Genomic DNA, 13,121 nt, shown 5'->3' on the forward strand with positions numbered 1-13,121 from the left:
GACACTCTCTTATTTCCTACCATCTTACTGAGTATCTTTCTTGTTGCAAACCAGGGGCCTAATTCACCAATCATAAAGAATTCTCCTCAAGGCCAATGAAAATATTTGTGACTTTCAGAAGTATGTGTGTGTTACTTGAGAAATGAAAGCAGAAGGCCAACTTTTTAATTGTGTCTCATTTATCCTCCACAATTGACCACAAAGGACAATTTCTTTGCCAGTTTTCTAATGATCAACTTTTTCATTCATTCACCTTCAGCATTTCTTACTATTGATATGATACTTAAATGCTTACAGAAATCACTAAAGGATTATACAGTGAATATCCCTTACATTCTTTGCATTAAAAACCTATTTTTCTCCTGTTTAAAACTTCCATTGACTCATTAATAAATTCCTATTTTGTTGAAGCTTGTCAGGTTACATCTGACCTTCTTTTCCTTTCTAACTCTACTCTAGAAAGAATTTTTTTAATTAAATGCACAACTTTTTTAAAGCACATTTGAAGAATTCTAAAGTCACAAACAGAATTTTTCTAGTCCAACACCTGGTCAGTAGACTATATGTGCTCTAGGCTGGGGGTGGGGGTGGGGGAGAATGACACATGTCTGTGGAACTTTTTCAGTTTTCCACGGACCTGGTTTTTATTTTCTTATTTTTCTCTGTAAGAATACTTCTTCAGAGGTTCAAGAGTAGATGGAGAAAGGCATTTCCACATTCTGAATAGTTCTGTGAGTGGGGGGAGGTACAACAAGATCAGCTCAAAGTGGCAGATAAAAAACATTGGGCTTAGGAAAGACAACTAGAGTATAAAATGCTTGAACTTTCCCTCTCATAGGAGAAGAGGAAGATTCCTACTGTGCCCAATGGAACAGCAGCTCATGGCGAAGCAGAGCCTCATGGAGGGCACAGTGGGCCTGAACTGCAACGAACCGGAAGGTTAGCAAACCGCATTTATCTGGGAATCTATTGAAACTGAACTTGTCAATGCCAGTAACTTGCAATTTCAATATCTAACTTGATTTGCCTATATAATGCTTAAACTTTGGTAGAAAATGATTATTTTTTCTGTGATGGTATTGGTGATTACCACTGCCTTTCTCTGCAATAATTCTGTCTAGAAGTCAGTGAGATTTTCCCTATTCAGGATTTCACATCATCATGTACCAATTTCCTTCACAGAGAATCCTCTAAAACAGAGGACCTCAATTGACCCTGTCACACATGTCCTCTTACCTTTTGAAAGTTTCAAGTTCATAATAGAATTTTTTAAAAGGCAGTCTTTTCACTTGTGCCAGATCCTGTCTTAGCAAATGCAAGTAAAGAAACCAGTAAGTAGATGTAAATGACATTTTGGATTTTTAAGGCTGTGATTTGAAAGGGCCATATGATTTATTTTTCTAATCACACACCTTTGAAGAGATGAAAGCTTCAATTTATTTCTTAAAATGGCATTTTATAGGATTTTTTTTTGACAGCTTGTCTCTCTCTAAGCAATGTGTGAGCAGAAAATCAAGAACCATTGGGTGGGCGGCTCTTCAGGGGATGTGAGTGTATACGGTCTCCACCATAAGTACAAACCCTGACATATGCTTTTTCAAAAGAAGGAGCCTTCCTCCCCTCCCCTCAGGCCATTCCCTTTGCCATGTGCCCTGTGTGTTATAAGCTGATTTTCTAGTCCTTGAAATCTCTACACATTTTAATATTCCCATCTCAGTGTTCCATCCCTTTATCTATGTTTCATCTCAAAGGAGATATATCTTTTAACTTTCTCCTCAGGCTCAGTATCTCAGTATATGAGACAGTTCAAATGATGTCTTCTTTCCATGGGAAACCTTGTTACTCATTGTGTTTGCTTTCATTCTTTCAAATATTGCTTTTTCTTTCTTTTTTCCTCCCTTTTTTATTTTCATATTTTTTTTATTGCTTTTTCAGGTATTACTGTGCCTCATAGCTTAGATTTTTTTCAAAGATCACTTTTTCCTTACTGCTTCCTAAATCCTCCCAGGTCACCAATATCCGGTCTCTTCGCTTCTCCAGAGTTCTTCCACAGATTCTGTTGCTGACATGACTTGAAGTCCCCATTACTCATCTGCTCTCCTGGAGTTGCTGGTGTACATCTGAGCTGCTCTTGCACTGTTCTCTGTAATGACTTCCCACTTCCGGATTTAGTGTGTTTTTTTTTAAACTGCTAAAAACACATCTGTTATATAGTAATGTAATGATTAGTTCACACTAATGTATATGCTAATGAATAATTAAGTAGAATGCACTTAGCTAATAGAAAGTACAGTAGAAATTGTAAATAATAATTACTAATTACTGGTAGATCTAATCAGTTTTTAATTATGATTTTGGCAAGGTAATAAGTCATAAAACTGAGAACAAAAAAAAAAGGGGGTAAACAGGTTACATTTCAAAATGGGGGTGGAAAAACCCAAGGAAAGTCCTGTTTGTGTCTGTGTGTTTGTGAATTTCATGCACTTTTTTTAAAGCCTTTCAGGGTCTGAGATTTCATTAAAGCTTTCCCCCAAACTAATTTTAAAATTCAATTTGATTCTCTCCTCCCTATTCTTTCCGCATCCCCTTTCTACCCTAACTTCAACCCCAATGGACGTCTGCCCTACCTAAAACTCTAGCTCTAGCTAGCATTTCAATAGTGCTTTTAGGTTTTCAGAGTGGTATTTTTTTTTCACATATACAAGGTAAATGCTTTAATTCTAGTGATTCTTATTTGGAAACAATTCATGCCTCTACTTCCAGGATTGTCTGGACAATTAAAAACAGTGCTGACCCAAGTGTTCAGTAATTCTAAAGGTATATTTTCTCAGAGCTGATAATTTAAAAAAAAAACATCATTTTGGATCAGAGTCTAAGATCACCAAATGAACTCCTTCACTCCTAAACATAAGTAGCTAAATCAGAATTATTTTGTTCAGATACAAGCACGTTCAGCATATGGCACACTGCAATTGAGTCTAACAAGTACTTCATGTCTGACCTTAACGTGGAACAATCAATTGTTAATTATTTTAGCATATGACATCTTACTACCTTTATTTTGTTGAAACTGAAGACCTTTCAGTAGCCAAGTTATAGCTACAGACTTTTATTTGTAATTCAGAAGAATAAACTCTCTGGTGTTAATAGGCAAGTTCTTAACATTTATATTCTTATTCATTGAAGTAATGTTTTCAGAGTGCTTCCAAAGTGCTCTTCTTTTACACTGAGATGATTTGTGATTTTGTTTCTAAGGCATTTATTTCCAAGTGGTATAATGTAGTGGAATGATCCCCGGACTGGAAGTCAATAGAATTAGTCTCCAGCCTTGGCTCCCCTACTAATGAGCTGTGACCTTGGGAAAGTCACTTTACCTTTAAAAACGCAATTTTATCATCTTTAATTGAGTGTTTCGGAATAGATAAAATCCAAGGTCCCTTTCAATTCTAACATTCTATGAGTTTCTCTCTTAGAAAGTTAGAATACTTGTCTTGTGAATGCTCAATTTTGCAAATAATTTTTAAGAGGTAGTGAATTCGAATTGTACTTCTTTTTGAGCCAGCCATCATAATGTGTCTCCTTTCTTCTCCCTTGGTCTTTTTAAAAAATTAGAATTAGAGACCTAGAAAAAATCTATGGAGGAAGAGTTTGGCCTGGATAGTGCCATACCTAGTGAGAAACTATTTGGGAGGGAGATGAAGGAGATCTGGGGCTCTGATATACTCTGATTTTTTTTTCTCATGCAGTATTCATTAACAGTCAACTTAGCCCACTCCTCCTTGTACCTGTTATGATTTTTAAAAGATTTAAAAAGAGAAAGAGAGAAGAGTAAAGAGTGGCACCTTGAAGAGAAAGAGAAAGACAGACAGAGAGTCAGAGAGAGATCAAGACAGTCAGAGAAAAAGAGACAGAAAGATGTAGTTAGAGACAGGCAGAGAGACAAAGAAACAGAAAGGAAGAGACAGAAACAAACAGAAAGACATTGGCATAAAGAGACAGAAACAGACAGAGATAGAAAGACATAGAGACAGAAATAGAAACAGACAGAAATAGAAAGAGAGAGATGGAGAGCAACACAGAGAAAGAGAGATAGAAAGAGGGAGACAGACAAAGGCTGAGAGTCAGACCAAGAGAAACACACAGACACAGACAGAAACACACAGAAACAGATAGAAAAAAGAGACAGAAATAGAAACAGAGATGGGGAGACAGAGGAGACAGAGGTAGAAGCGGAGAGACACACTGAGTCAGACAGAAAAAGAGACACAGAAGGACAGTCAGCAACAAGACAGAAACAGCACAGAGAGAGAAGAAAGAAAAAGAGACAGACAGGTGGAAAGAGAGAAAGAAAAATAGAGAGACAGAAGCAGAGGCAGAAAGTCAGACAGAGAGAAAAAGAGACACAGACCGAGAGAGACACAAATAGAAACAGATGAGGAGACAAAAAGAAAGGGAAATAGAGACAGAGGCAGAGAGACACATGAGTAGAGAGATGAGAGACAGAAACAAAGACATAGAAAGAGGTGGTGAGGCAGAGGGCCAGGAGGAGTGGGTTTTGGTGGGATTAGCAGCATCCACAGGCTGTATACTCTTATAGCTCATGATATTGACGCTGATGGATGAGCAGCTCTGAACATCCTTTGAAAGACCTTGGGCTTCCTTGCCTTCTGGCACAGTACTTGGCTAGGATTTAAGGAGTTCTAGTGGACAGGAAGTGTGCTTGAAGACACTACTACTAAAACAAAGCAGGTTATTAATGGCTCTCACCAGTGAAGATGGAAAAGCTGCTCTCTGGCCTGGCTGCCAAGCAGATAAACAGTTTTGTTTGTGTGCTTCTTTTATATTTGGGTTTCACTGTTTTGTTTTTCCCCCTATCTTAGGATTTTTGGGGGACTTATTTTAGATATCAAAAGGAAAGCTCCATACTTCTGGAGTGACTTCCGAGATGCTTTCAGCCTGCAGTGCTTAGCATCGTTTCTGTTTCTCTACTGCGCGTGTATGTCTCCTGTCATCACATTTGGAGGGCTGCTGGGAGAAGCAACCGAAGGTCGTATAGTATGTGTTACCCTTTTCTGCGAACTTTAAAGTGCAGTCACTTCCTGAGATCTATAGTTAGTTGGCAAAGCCTTTACTTTGGATTCTTTTATAAAGAAATATTTGTTTGGTACCATTCTGCATATGATTTCATTTCATGGATAATTTATTAAAAGAAATGATCCTAAATTAGTGTCTAATCTCATCCTAACCCTAATTCTAAACCCATCATTAACACAAAAGTCCCCCCTTTTTTGCCTTTCCCCCCCATTCTTATCATTAGGTCCACCTCCTACCAGACAGGCTCAATCTTGAACATATCAAACTAAAAAAATAAAAGGGTGGGGCGGCTAGGTGGCTCAATGAATAGAGCACCAGCCCTGGAGTCAGGAGGACCTGAGTTCAAATCTGGTCCCAGACACTTAACACTTACTAGCCATGTGACCTTGGGCAAGTCACTTAACCCCAATTGCCCTGCCTTCCCCCCTCCAAAAAGGAAAAAAAAAGAGCAAAAGGGTAATGGTGGGTGGAGAGGGTATTTCCCCAGTCACTACCCTTTACACAACTTCTGCCCAATTGCCAACTCCCCTTCTGGCCTAGGACAAGCTTATTGGGTCTTTTAAAATAAAAGAGAAGTTACATACCAATTTATTATAAGCATTTCATCTTTGTATTGGATGTCTGTCCTTACAATTGATGAAATGCAATCAATTATGTTTCCACACAGAGTGCAATCGAATCTCTATTTGGAGCGTCTATGACTGGGATAGCGTATTCTCTCTTTGGTGGACAACCTCTTACCATACTAGGCAGCACGGGACCTGTACTGGTGTTTGAAAAGATATTGTTCAAGTTTTGCAAGTAAGTATTGTGTAGTTTGAGAACAAAAATCAAGCCAAAGAGGGAGGAAAGGAGATTTAATAGGAGATTTAATTTGATTCATTTCACCTTCATTGCAATTCTACCAGAAAGAAACAGGGGTGGCCATGAATGGAGTGGGGAATTCCCAAGAGGTTTATGTAGAACAGTATATAATTCGTATTTAGGAACTACTTGCAGTTCTATCTACTGAAATGCAGTTATTTTTAGGCAAGGAATTGAATTCAGAGACAAAGGGGTTTGGAGCCATTTAACCATGGTTGCGGACAAGTTCACTTCCAGGAATCTAGAGTGATAATTGATATATTAAAGGCCACTGAGTTTATTCTTTCTTTCTTTTCTTCCCCTAGAGAATACGACTTGTCATACCTCTCTTTACGAGCTAGTATTGGGCTCTGGACTGCAACTCTCTGCATCATACTTGTGGCCACCGATGCCAGCTCTCTTGTCTGCTACATAACCCGATTTACCGAAGAAGCCTTTGCTTCTCTTATCTGCATAATTTTCATTTATGAGGCTCTAGAGAAGCTGTTTGAGCTCAGTGAGGCATATCCAATCAACATGCATAATGATTTAGAACTCCTGACACAATATTCGTAAGTATAGAATCTTCTCTTTTACTAGGAGGTTTTCTTTCTTTCTTTTTTTTTTTAATGATTTTCATTGTTGCCATAAGAAATGTAAAGAAATGAACAGAACAAGTGCTTTCATACTGGAGATAAATAATCTGACAATCTAAAAATGGCAAGATGTAACTCAAATTAGAACTTTGAAATTTTATTTTCCCAGCATTTCTTAAATGGGTTTATGACAAACTATATTCTTATCATAGGATCATAGATTTATAGCTAAAATGGAACCAAGAGGTTATTGAGTTCAACACTCTTGTCTTAGACATGAAGAAACTGAGGCTTAGGGAAGTTATGTGACGTACACAGGGTGACATAGCTGGGCTGTGTCAGAGGTGGAGTTTAAACCCAGATCTTCCTGACCCCAAGTCCAGGATGCTATTGATTCCATGATACTGCCACTACTTCTGCATTGTTGTTGTTGTTTGATGTATTTAGTGGGTTTTATACTAAAAATCAAAGAAAGAAAAAAATTTTGTTATATTTCATTTGTCCTTTATTATGTCCCTGCTGCCTTGTTTTCTGATTTTAGGTTGAAAAAGGAATTAGATCATTGAAAATGAAAATTTTGGGGGGTGGCTAGGTGGTACAGTGAATAGAGTGCTGGCCCTGGAGTCAGGAGGAGCTGAGTTCAGATCCAGCCTCAGACACTTAACACACATAAAAAAAAAAAAAAAACCTAGCCGTGTGACCTTGGGCAAGTTACTTAACCCCAATTGCCCTCAAAAAAAAAAAAAGAAAATGAAAATTTTTAATGTTTATGGTATTGAGGGGAAAAAGTCACAGGGCTCAGTAAGAACCAATGAGCTTAAAAATATATGATGAAAGCAGACATAAAATAACAATGAATTTTTATTTATTTCTACATTTGAGTGAAGTTTTTTTCTCTTTTTGTCATTTATGAAGGAAGATCTCAAATACTAGTTCACAGCAATGATATGAAAGTGTATAATTCAGGACTAAACTAAAATTATGGGTGTCCTTGCTACTAGGGTGCCAGTGATCAGAAAATTCCTTGAACTTGTATGTATACAATGATTATAACTACTCATATAACTGTATTAAGATTTTTTAAAATTTTGGTAATATTTTTGCCCTTTTTGTAAAATTTTCATGTAGCATTTGGGTTGTTAGAGCAGTTACAATCAGTATGTCAGCTACTTTTTGATATAGTTGATTAAAATGGCTAATATATATTTTAATTTATTTATTTTTAGTTTTCAACATTCATTTCCACAAGATTTTGAGTTACAATTTTTTTCTCCCCATCTTTCCACTACCCCCACTCCAAAATAGCAAGCCTACTGAATACCCCTCCCCCCAATGAGTTCTCTCTTATATCCTCTCCCATCACCCCCCTAACTTTCTAGTAGGGTAAGATGGATTTCTATACCCCAATGCCTGTATATCTTATTTGCCAGTTGCGTGTAAAAAACAAATTGTTTTTGAACATTTGTTTTTAAAACTTTGAGTTCCAGATTTTTTTCCTTCTTTCCTCCTCACCTGCCTCCACTGGGAAGATAAGTCATTCAATATACGTTGTACATGTGTAGTTACCCAAATCATTTCCATAGTGGTTATATTGTGAAAGACTAACTATATTTCCCTCCATCCTATTCCACCTTCCCCACTTATTCTATTTTCTCCTTTGACCCTGTCCCTTTTCAAAAATGTTTGCTTCTAACTGCCCTCTCCCTCAATCTGCCCTCCCTTCTATCATTCCCCCTTTTATCCCCTACTCCCTTATTTTCCTGTAGAGTAAGATACCCAATTGAGTGTATATGTTATTCCCTCCTTAAGCCAAATTCAATGACAATAAGGTTATCCCATTCCCTTTCACCTTCCTGCTCTTCCCCTCCATTGTAACAGTTTTCTCTTACCTCTTTTAAATGAGATAATTTACCCTAATCTATCCCTCCCTTTCTCCTTCTCCCAATAAATTCCTTTCTCACCTCTTAATTTTATTTTTTTAGATATCATCCCTTCGTATTCAACTCATCCTATGCCCTCTGTCTATGTATACATGAACATATATATGTCCACACTTACATATATATTTATATACACATACACCCTCCTATACATACATATATGTATACATATATACAAATATATATTCCCTTCAAAAATCCTCATACTGAGAAAAATCATATGAGTTACAATTATCATTTTTCCATGTAAGAATGTAAATAGCTCAAATTTAATAAGTTCTTTATAGGGGCGACTAGGTGGTGCAGAGAGTAAAGCACCGGCCCCGGAGTCAGGAGGACCCGAGTTCGGTTCCAGCCTCAGACACTTAACACCTACATAAAATAACTAGCCATGTAACCTTGGGCAAGTTACTTAACCCCAACTGTCCTCCAAAAAGCAAAAAAATAAAAAAATAAGTTCCTTATGATTTCTTTTCCCTGTTTACCTTCTCATACTTCTCTTGCTTCTTGTATTTTAAAGTCAAATTTTCTGTTCAGCTCTGGTTTTTTCATCAAGAATGCTTGAAAATCCTCTATTTCATTGAATGACCATATTTTCCACTGTAGCATTATACTCAGTTTTGCTGGGTAGGTGATTCTTGGTTTTAATCCTAGCTCCTTTGACCTCTAGAATATCATATTCCCAGCCCTTGGATCCCTCAATGTAGAAGCTGCTGGGTCTTGTGTTATCCTGATTGTGTTTCTATAATTCTCAAATTGTTTCTTCCTAACTGCTTGCAGTATTTTCTCCTTGAGCTGGGAACTCTGGAATTTGGCTATAATATTCCTAGGAATTTTCTTTTTGGTACCTTTTTAAAGAGGCAATTAATGAATTCTTTCAATTTCTATTTTGCCCTCTGGTTCTAGAATTTCAGGGCAATTTTGCTTGATAATTTCTTAAAAGATGCTGTCTAGGCTCTTATTTTGATCATGACTTTCAGGTAGTTCAATAATTTTTAAATTATCTCTGCTGGATCTATTTTCCAATGAGATATTTCACATTGCCTTCTATTTTTTCATTTGTTTGGATCTGTCTTATAGTATCTTGATTTCTCATAAAGTCATTAGCTTCCAATTGTTCCCATCTAATTTTGAAGGAGTTATTCTTTTTTTTTTAAAGTAATTGGGGTTAAGTAACTTGCTCAAGGTTACACGGCCAGGTGTTTCTGGGTGGGTGCTAAGTGTCTGAGCCCGGATTCGATCCCCAAGTCATCCCGACACTGGAGCTGGTGCTCTTACTTGCTGTGCTACCTGACCGCCCCAGAATTATTCTTTTCAGTAAATTTCTGAAATTCCTTTTCCATCTGGCAAATTCGGCTTTTTAAGGCATTCTTCTCCTCACTGGCTTTTTGGGCCTCTCTTGCCTTTCGAGTTAGTCTATTTTTTTAAGGTGTTATTTTCTTCAGTTTATTTTTAGGTCTCCTTTAGCAGGCTGTTGCCTAGCTTTTCATGATTTTCTTGCATCATTCTCATTTCTCTTCCCAATTTTTCCTCCACTTCTCTTACTTGATTTTCAAAATCCTTCTTGAGCTCCTCCATGGCTTGTAACCAATTCATATTTTTCTTGGAGGCTTTTGATTCAGGAGTTCTGACTTCGCTGTCTTTCTTCTGCTCCATGCCTTGATCCTTTTTGTCCCCAAAAAACAATTCTATGGTCTGTTTGCGCTTCCTCTGCTGGCTCATATTGCCAGCCAATTACTTGACTTTTGAGCTCTTTGCCACATTAGAACTCTGCTTCCAGAATGGAGAGAGCTTTGTCCCAAATTGCTGGGGTTTTTGCAGCTGCTGGAGCTATTAGGAGGGTACCCTCTCTATAGCCCCCACGAGCTCTGGCACCTGGCCACACATGCTAGGACCACCACCCAAGACCATGATCCAGATCCAAGCAGATTAAAGCAAGAGCAATTACCCTATGAATGGTTTCTTGGTCCCACTACAATGTGCAGTCCAGGAGCTCCTGAGGCAGCCATGCCTCTGCTGCTTCTCTCCCCAGTGGTAGGGGCCAGACCACATGTCCCTCCTGTTCCAACAGAGTTCCACACTGACCTTTTACTTTGTTTTTGGCATTTATGGTTTGCGAAGTCTGGAAACCATCACCGCTGGTAGTGATTCACCCTCCTGAAGTCTACTCCAGAGACCACTGATTGGGGCCACCCTGGGGCGAGAACCACACAGCTCATGCGGGGCTGGCCTCAGTTCCCAGCACACTGCGATAGACCTTTTCTGTCGGCCTGCCAGGCTGTCTTCAGTGGAAGATTTATTTCTCTGTCTCTTTGTGGATTATGTAGCTTTAAAATTTGTTTAGGGTCATTTTTTTACAGGTATTGGAAGTGGTTGGAGCTGGAGCCCATGCCAAGTTTGTGCTTCTACTCCACCATCTTGGCTCCACCCCAATGGCTAATATATTATTATACTGAATTGGTATGGCCAAACTATTTCTGTAATTTATTATCCCCCATTTTTCAGAATAATTCAAGTAGATGGAGCTCAGTGAACAGCTCAGAGAACTAAAATCTCACTATTTGTTTTAAAAATGTTGCCAAGGATAATGGATGAAGAAGAAATTTTTAAATAACATTGATTCTGGTGCTTTCAACAAAAAAAAATTCAACAAGAAAAAATTTTGCTGACTTTGTGCAAGGCCATTGGGTAAAGGACAGAGACAGTGAGCATCATCTACATGTTCCTTTAAAGCAGAGATTTTCATTTTTGTCTTTGTGACATAGCATTATTCTTGTCAAATGTTTGTTGAATTAAGTGATTCAAGGTTTAGTATACGATTATAGAATAAATTTTATAGTATAGCTGACTTATGTAGGTGTCAAAAAGTGAGAGATAATACACAGTAACAGCCACATTGTGAAATGACTGGCTTTGATGTACTTAGCTCTTCTTAGCAGTGCAAGGACCTAAAATAACTCCAACAGACTTGTGATGGAAAATTCCATCCACATCCAGAGAAAGAAATATGGAGTCTGAATGCAGATAGAAGCATACCACTCACTAGGTAATTATTTAAAGACTAACGTTGGAATAAAATAGGATAGAATAGGTCTTCTTGTGCTAGATATTGCAGTGGATAGAACACAGGGCTTGGGAGACTGGAAAGCTTGAGTTTGAATTCTTTCTCAGACAGTTGCATTATGATACTGGACAAGTCAACAAACTTTTCCATGCCTCAGTTTCCTCATCTGGAAAATAAGATAATAATAGTACTTACCTCCCAGGATATTGTAGGGATCAAATGAATTAATATCCATAAAATATTTTATAAACCTTAAAGAACTACATAAATGTTAGCTATTATTATTATTATCTCTTTTACAATTAAGATAATTATATCTTTCTTCACAATGATTTTTTTAAATAAGTAAAATAACAAAACATTTTAAACTAAGAAGACCATTTCCCCTGGAGTTCAAAAAGATTGTTGTTTTGGGAATGATTCATAAAGGAAGCGAGTTGCAGAATAACATAGTAAATAGACTATTGGACTTGGAACTGGGAAGACTAAAGTGTGACTATCTCCCCCAACACTTACTAACTGTATGATTGTGGGCAAGTCACTACTTCTCTGAGTCTCAATTTCATGTAGAAAACTAGGATAATGATCCTTGTGAGACATACTGTTTAAAAAAAAAAAAAGACAAGGAAGATAATCGTTACATCCCAAAGTAGATGCTGTTGAATTGTTAGGCTAGACTACAGGAAAATTCATTATCCTTTACTGAATGCTTTTTTAGCCAGTCCCTTGTAATCTGACTTCCATTTTTATGGCCATACTGAAACTGCTCTCTTAAAGATCACCACTGACTTCTTGCCACATTCAGTGGTATTTTCAGTCCTCGTCCTCCTTGACCTCTTTGCAACTTTTAACATAGTTCCTTATTTCCTGCTGGGTATTTTGTCCTCCATCACCTTCAGAAATACTACACTATCCTGATTCTTTTCCTATGTGTTTCTTTTCTTTCTTCTTTAATGGCTCTTCATCCTTTTTCTGACCACTTCATATGGCTGTTATCCTTGGTTCTGTCCTTAGTCAGTTATCTCTCATATTCATTCCCTCGAAAATCTCATCAGTTTCACAGCTTCAACTATTCCTTTTATGTAGCTGACAGTCATAGAGAGATGAACAATAAATATATATATATATATATATGTGTGCATACATAGATGATAGATACATAGATTATAGGTATATACATATATAGATGACATATAGATATATACATATAAATGCATACAGAGATGATAGATTCATAAATGATACATACATACATAGATGATTGAAGATACATGCATAGATAGATGATAGATACAAACGATGATGATTGATTAATATATACATAGATTGTAGATGGATAAATACACATAGAGATGATAAATACATACATGGCACATACATGCATGCATGATAGATATATGCAAATATAGATAGACACAAACCTAGGTATGAATAGATACATATATACATACATTGATGATGATAGATATATGCATACATAGAGGATAGTTATATAGATGATAGGAAGGAAGGAAAGAAGGGAGAGAGGAAGGAAGAAAGGAAAGAAGGAAGGAAGGAAGGAAGGAAGGAAGGAAGGAAGGAAGG

General features: G+C 37.3%; 1 protein-coding gene across 8 annotated transcripts in view; it reads left to right on the forward strand.

Moving 5' to 3' along the window:
• Positions 1 to 13,121, forward strand: part of SLC4A10 (solute carrier family 4 member 10) — a 399,681-nt gene that overhangs the window by 316,042 nt on the left and 70,518 nt on the right. For all 8 annotated transcript variants that reach the window (XM_069080754.1, XM_069080757.1, XM_069080758.1 and 5 more), the window contains 4 exons: positions 839 to 939; positions 4,881 to 5,055; positions 5,762 to 5,895; positions 6,264 to 6,509. In XM_069080754.1, the coding sequence (XP_068936855.1) occupies positions 839 to 939; positions 4,881 to 5,055; positions 5,762 to 5,895; positions 6,264 to 6,509 (656 nt within the window). The remainder of the gene's footprint in view (positions 1 to 838; positions 940 to 4,880; positions 5,056 to 5,761; positions 5,896 to 6,263; positions 6,510 to 13,121) is intronic.

This window comes from Petaurus breviceps, unplaced genomic scaffold, assembly GCF_028583685.1.
Source record: "Petaurus breviceps papuanus isolate PSGF00001 unplaced genomic scaffold, PetGlider_PUasm1.0 91133, whole genome shotgun sequence".
Classification (NCBI taxonomy): domain Eukaryota; kingdom Metazoa; phylum Chordata; class Mammalia; order Diprotodontia; family Petauridae; genus Petaurus; species Petaurus breviceps.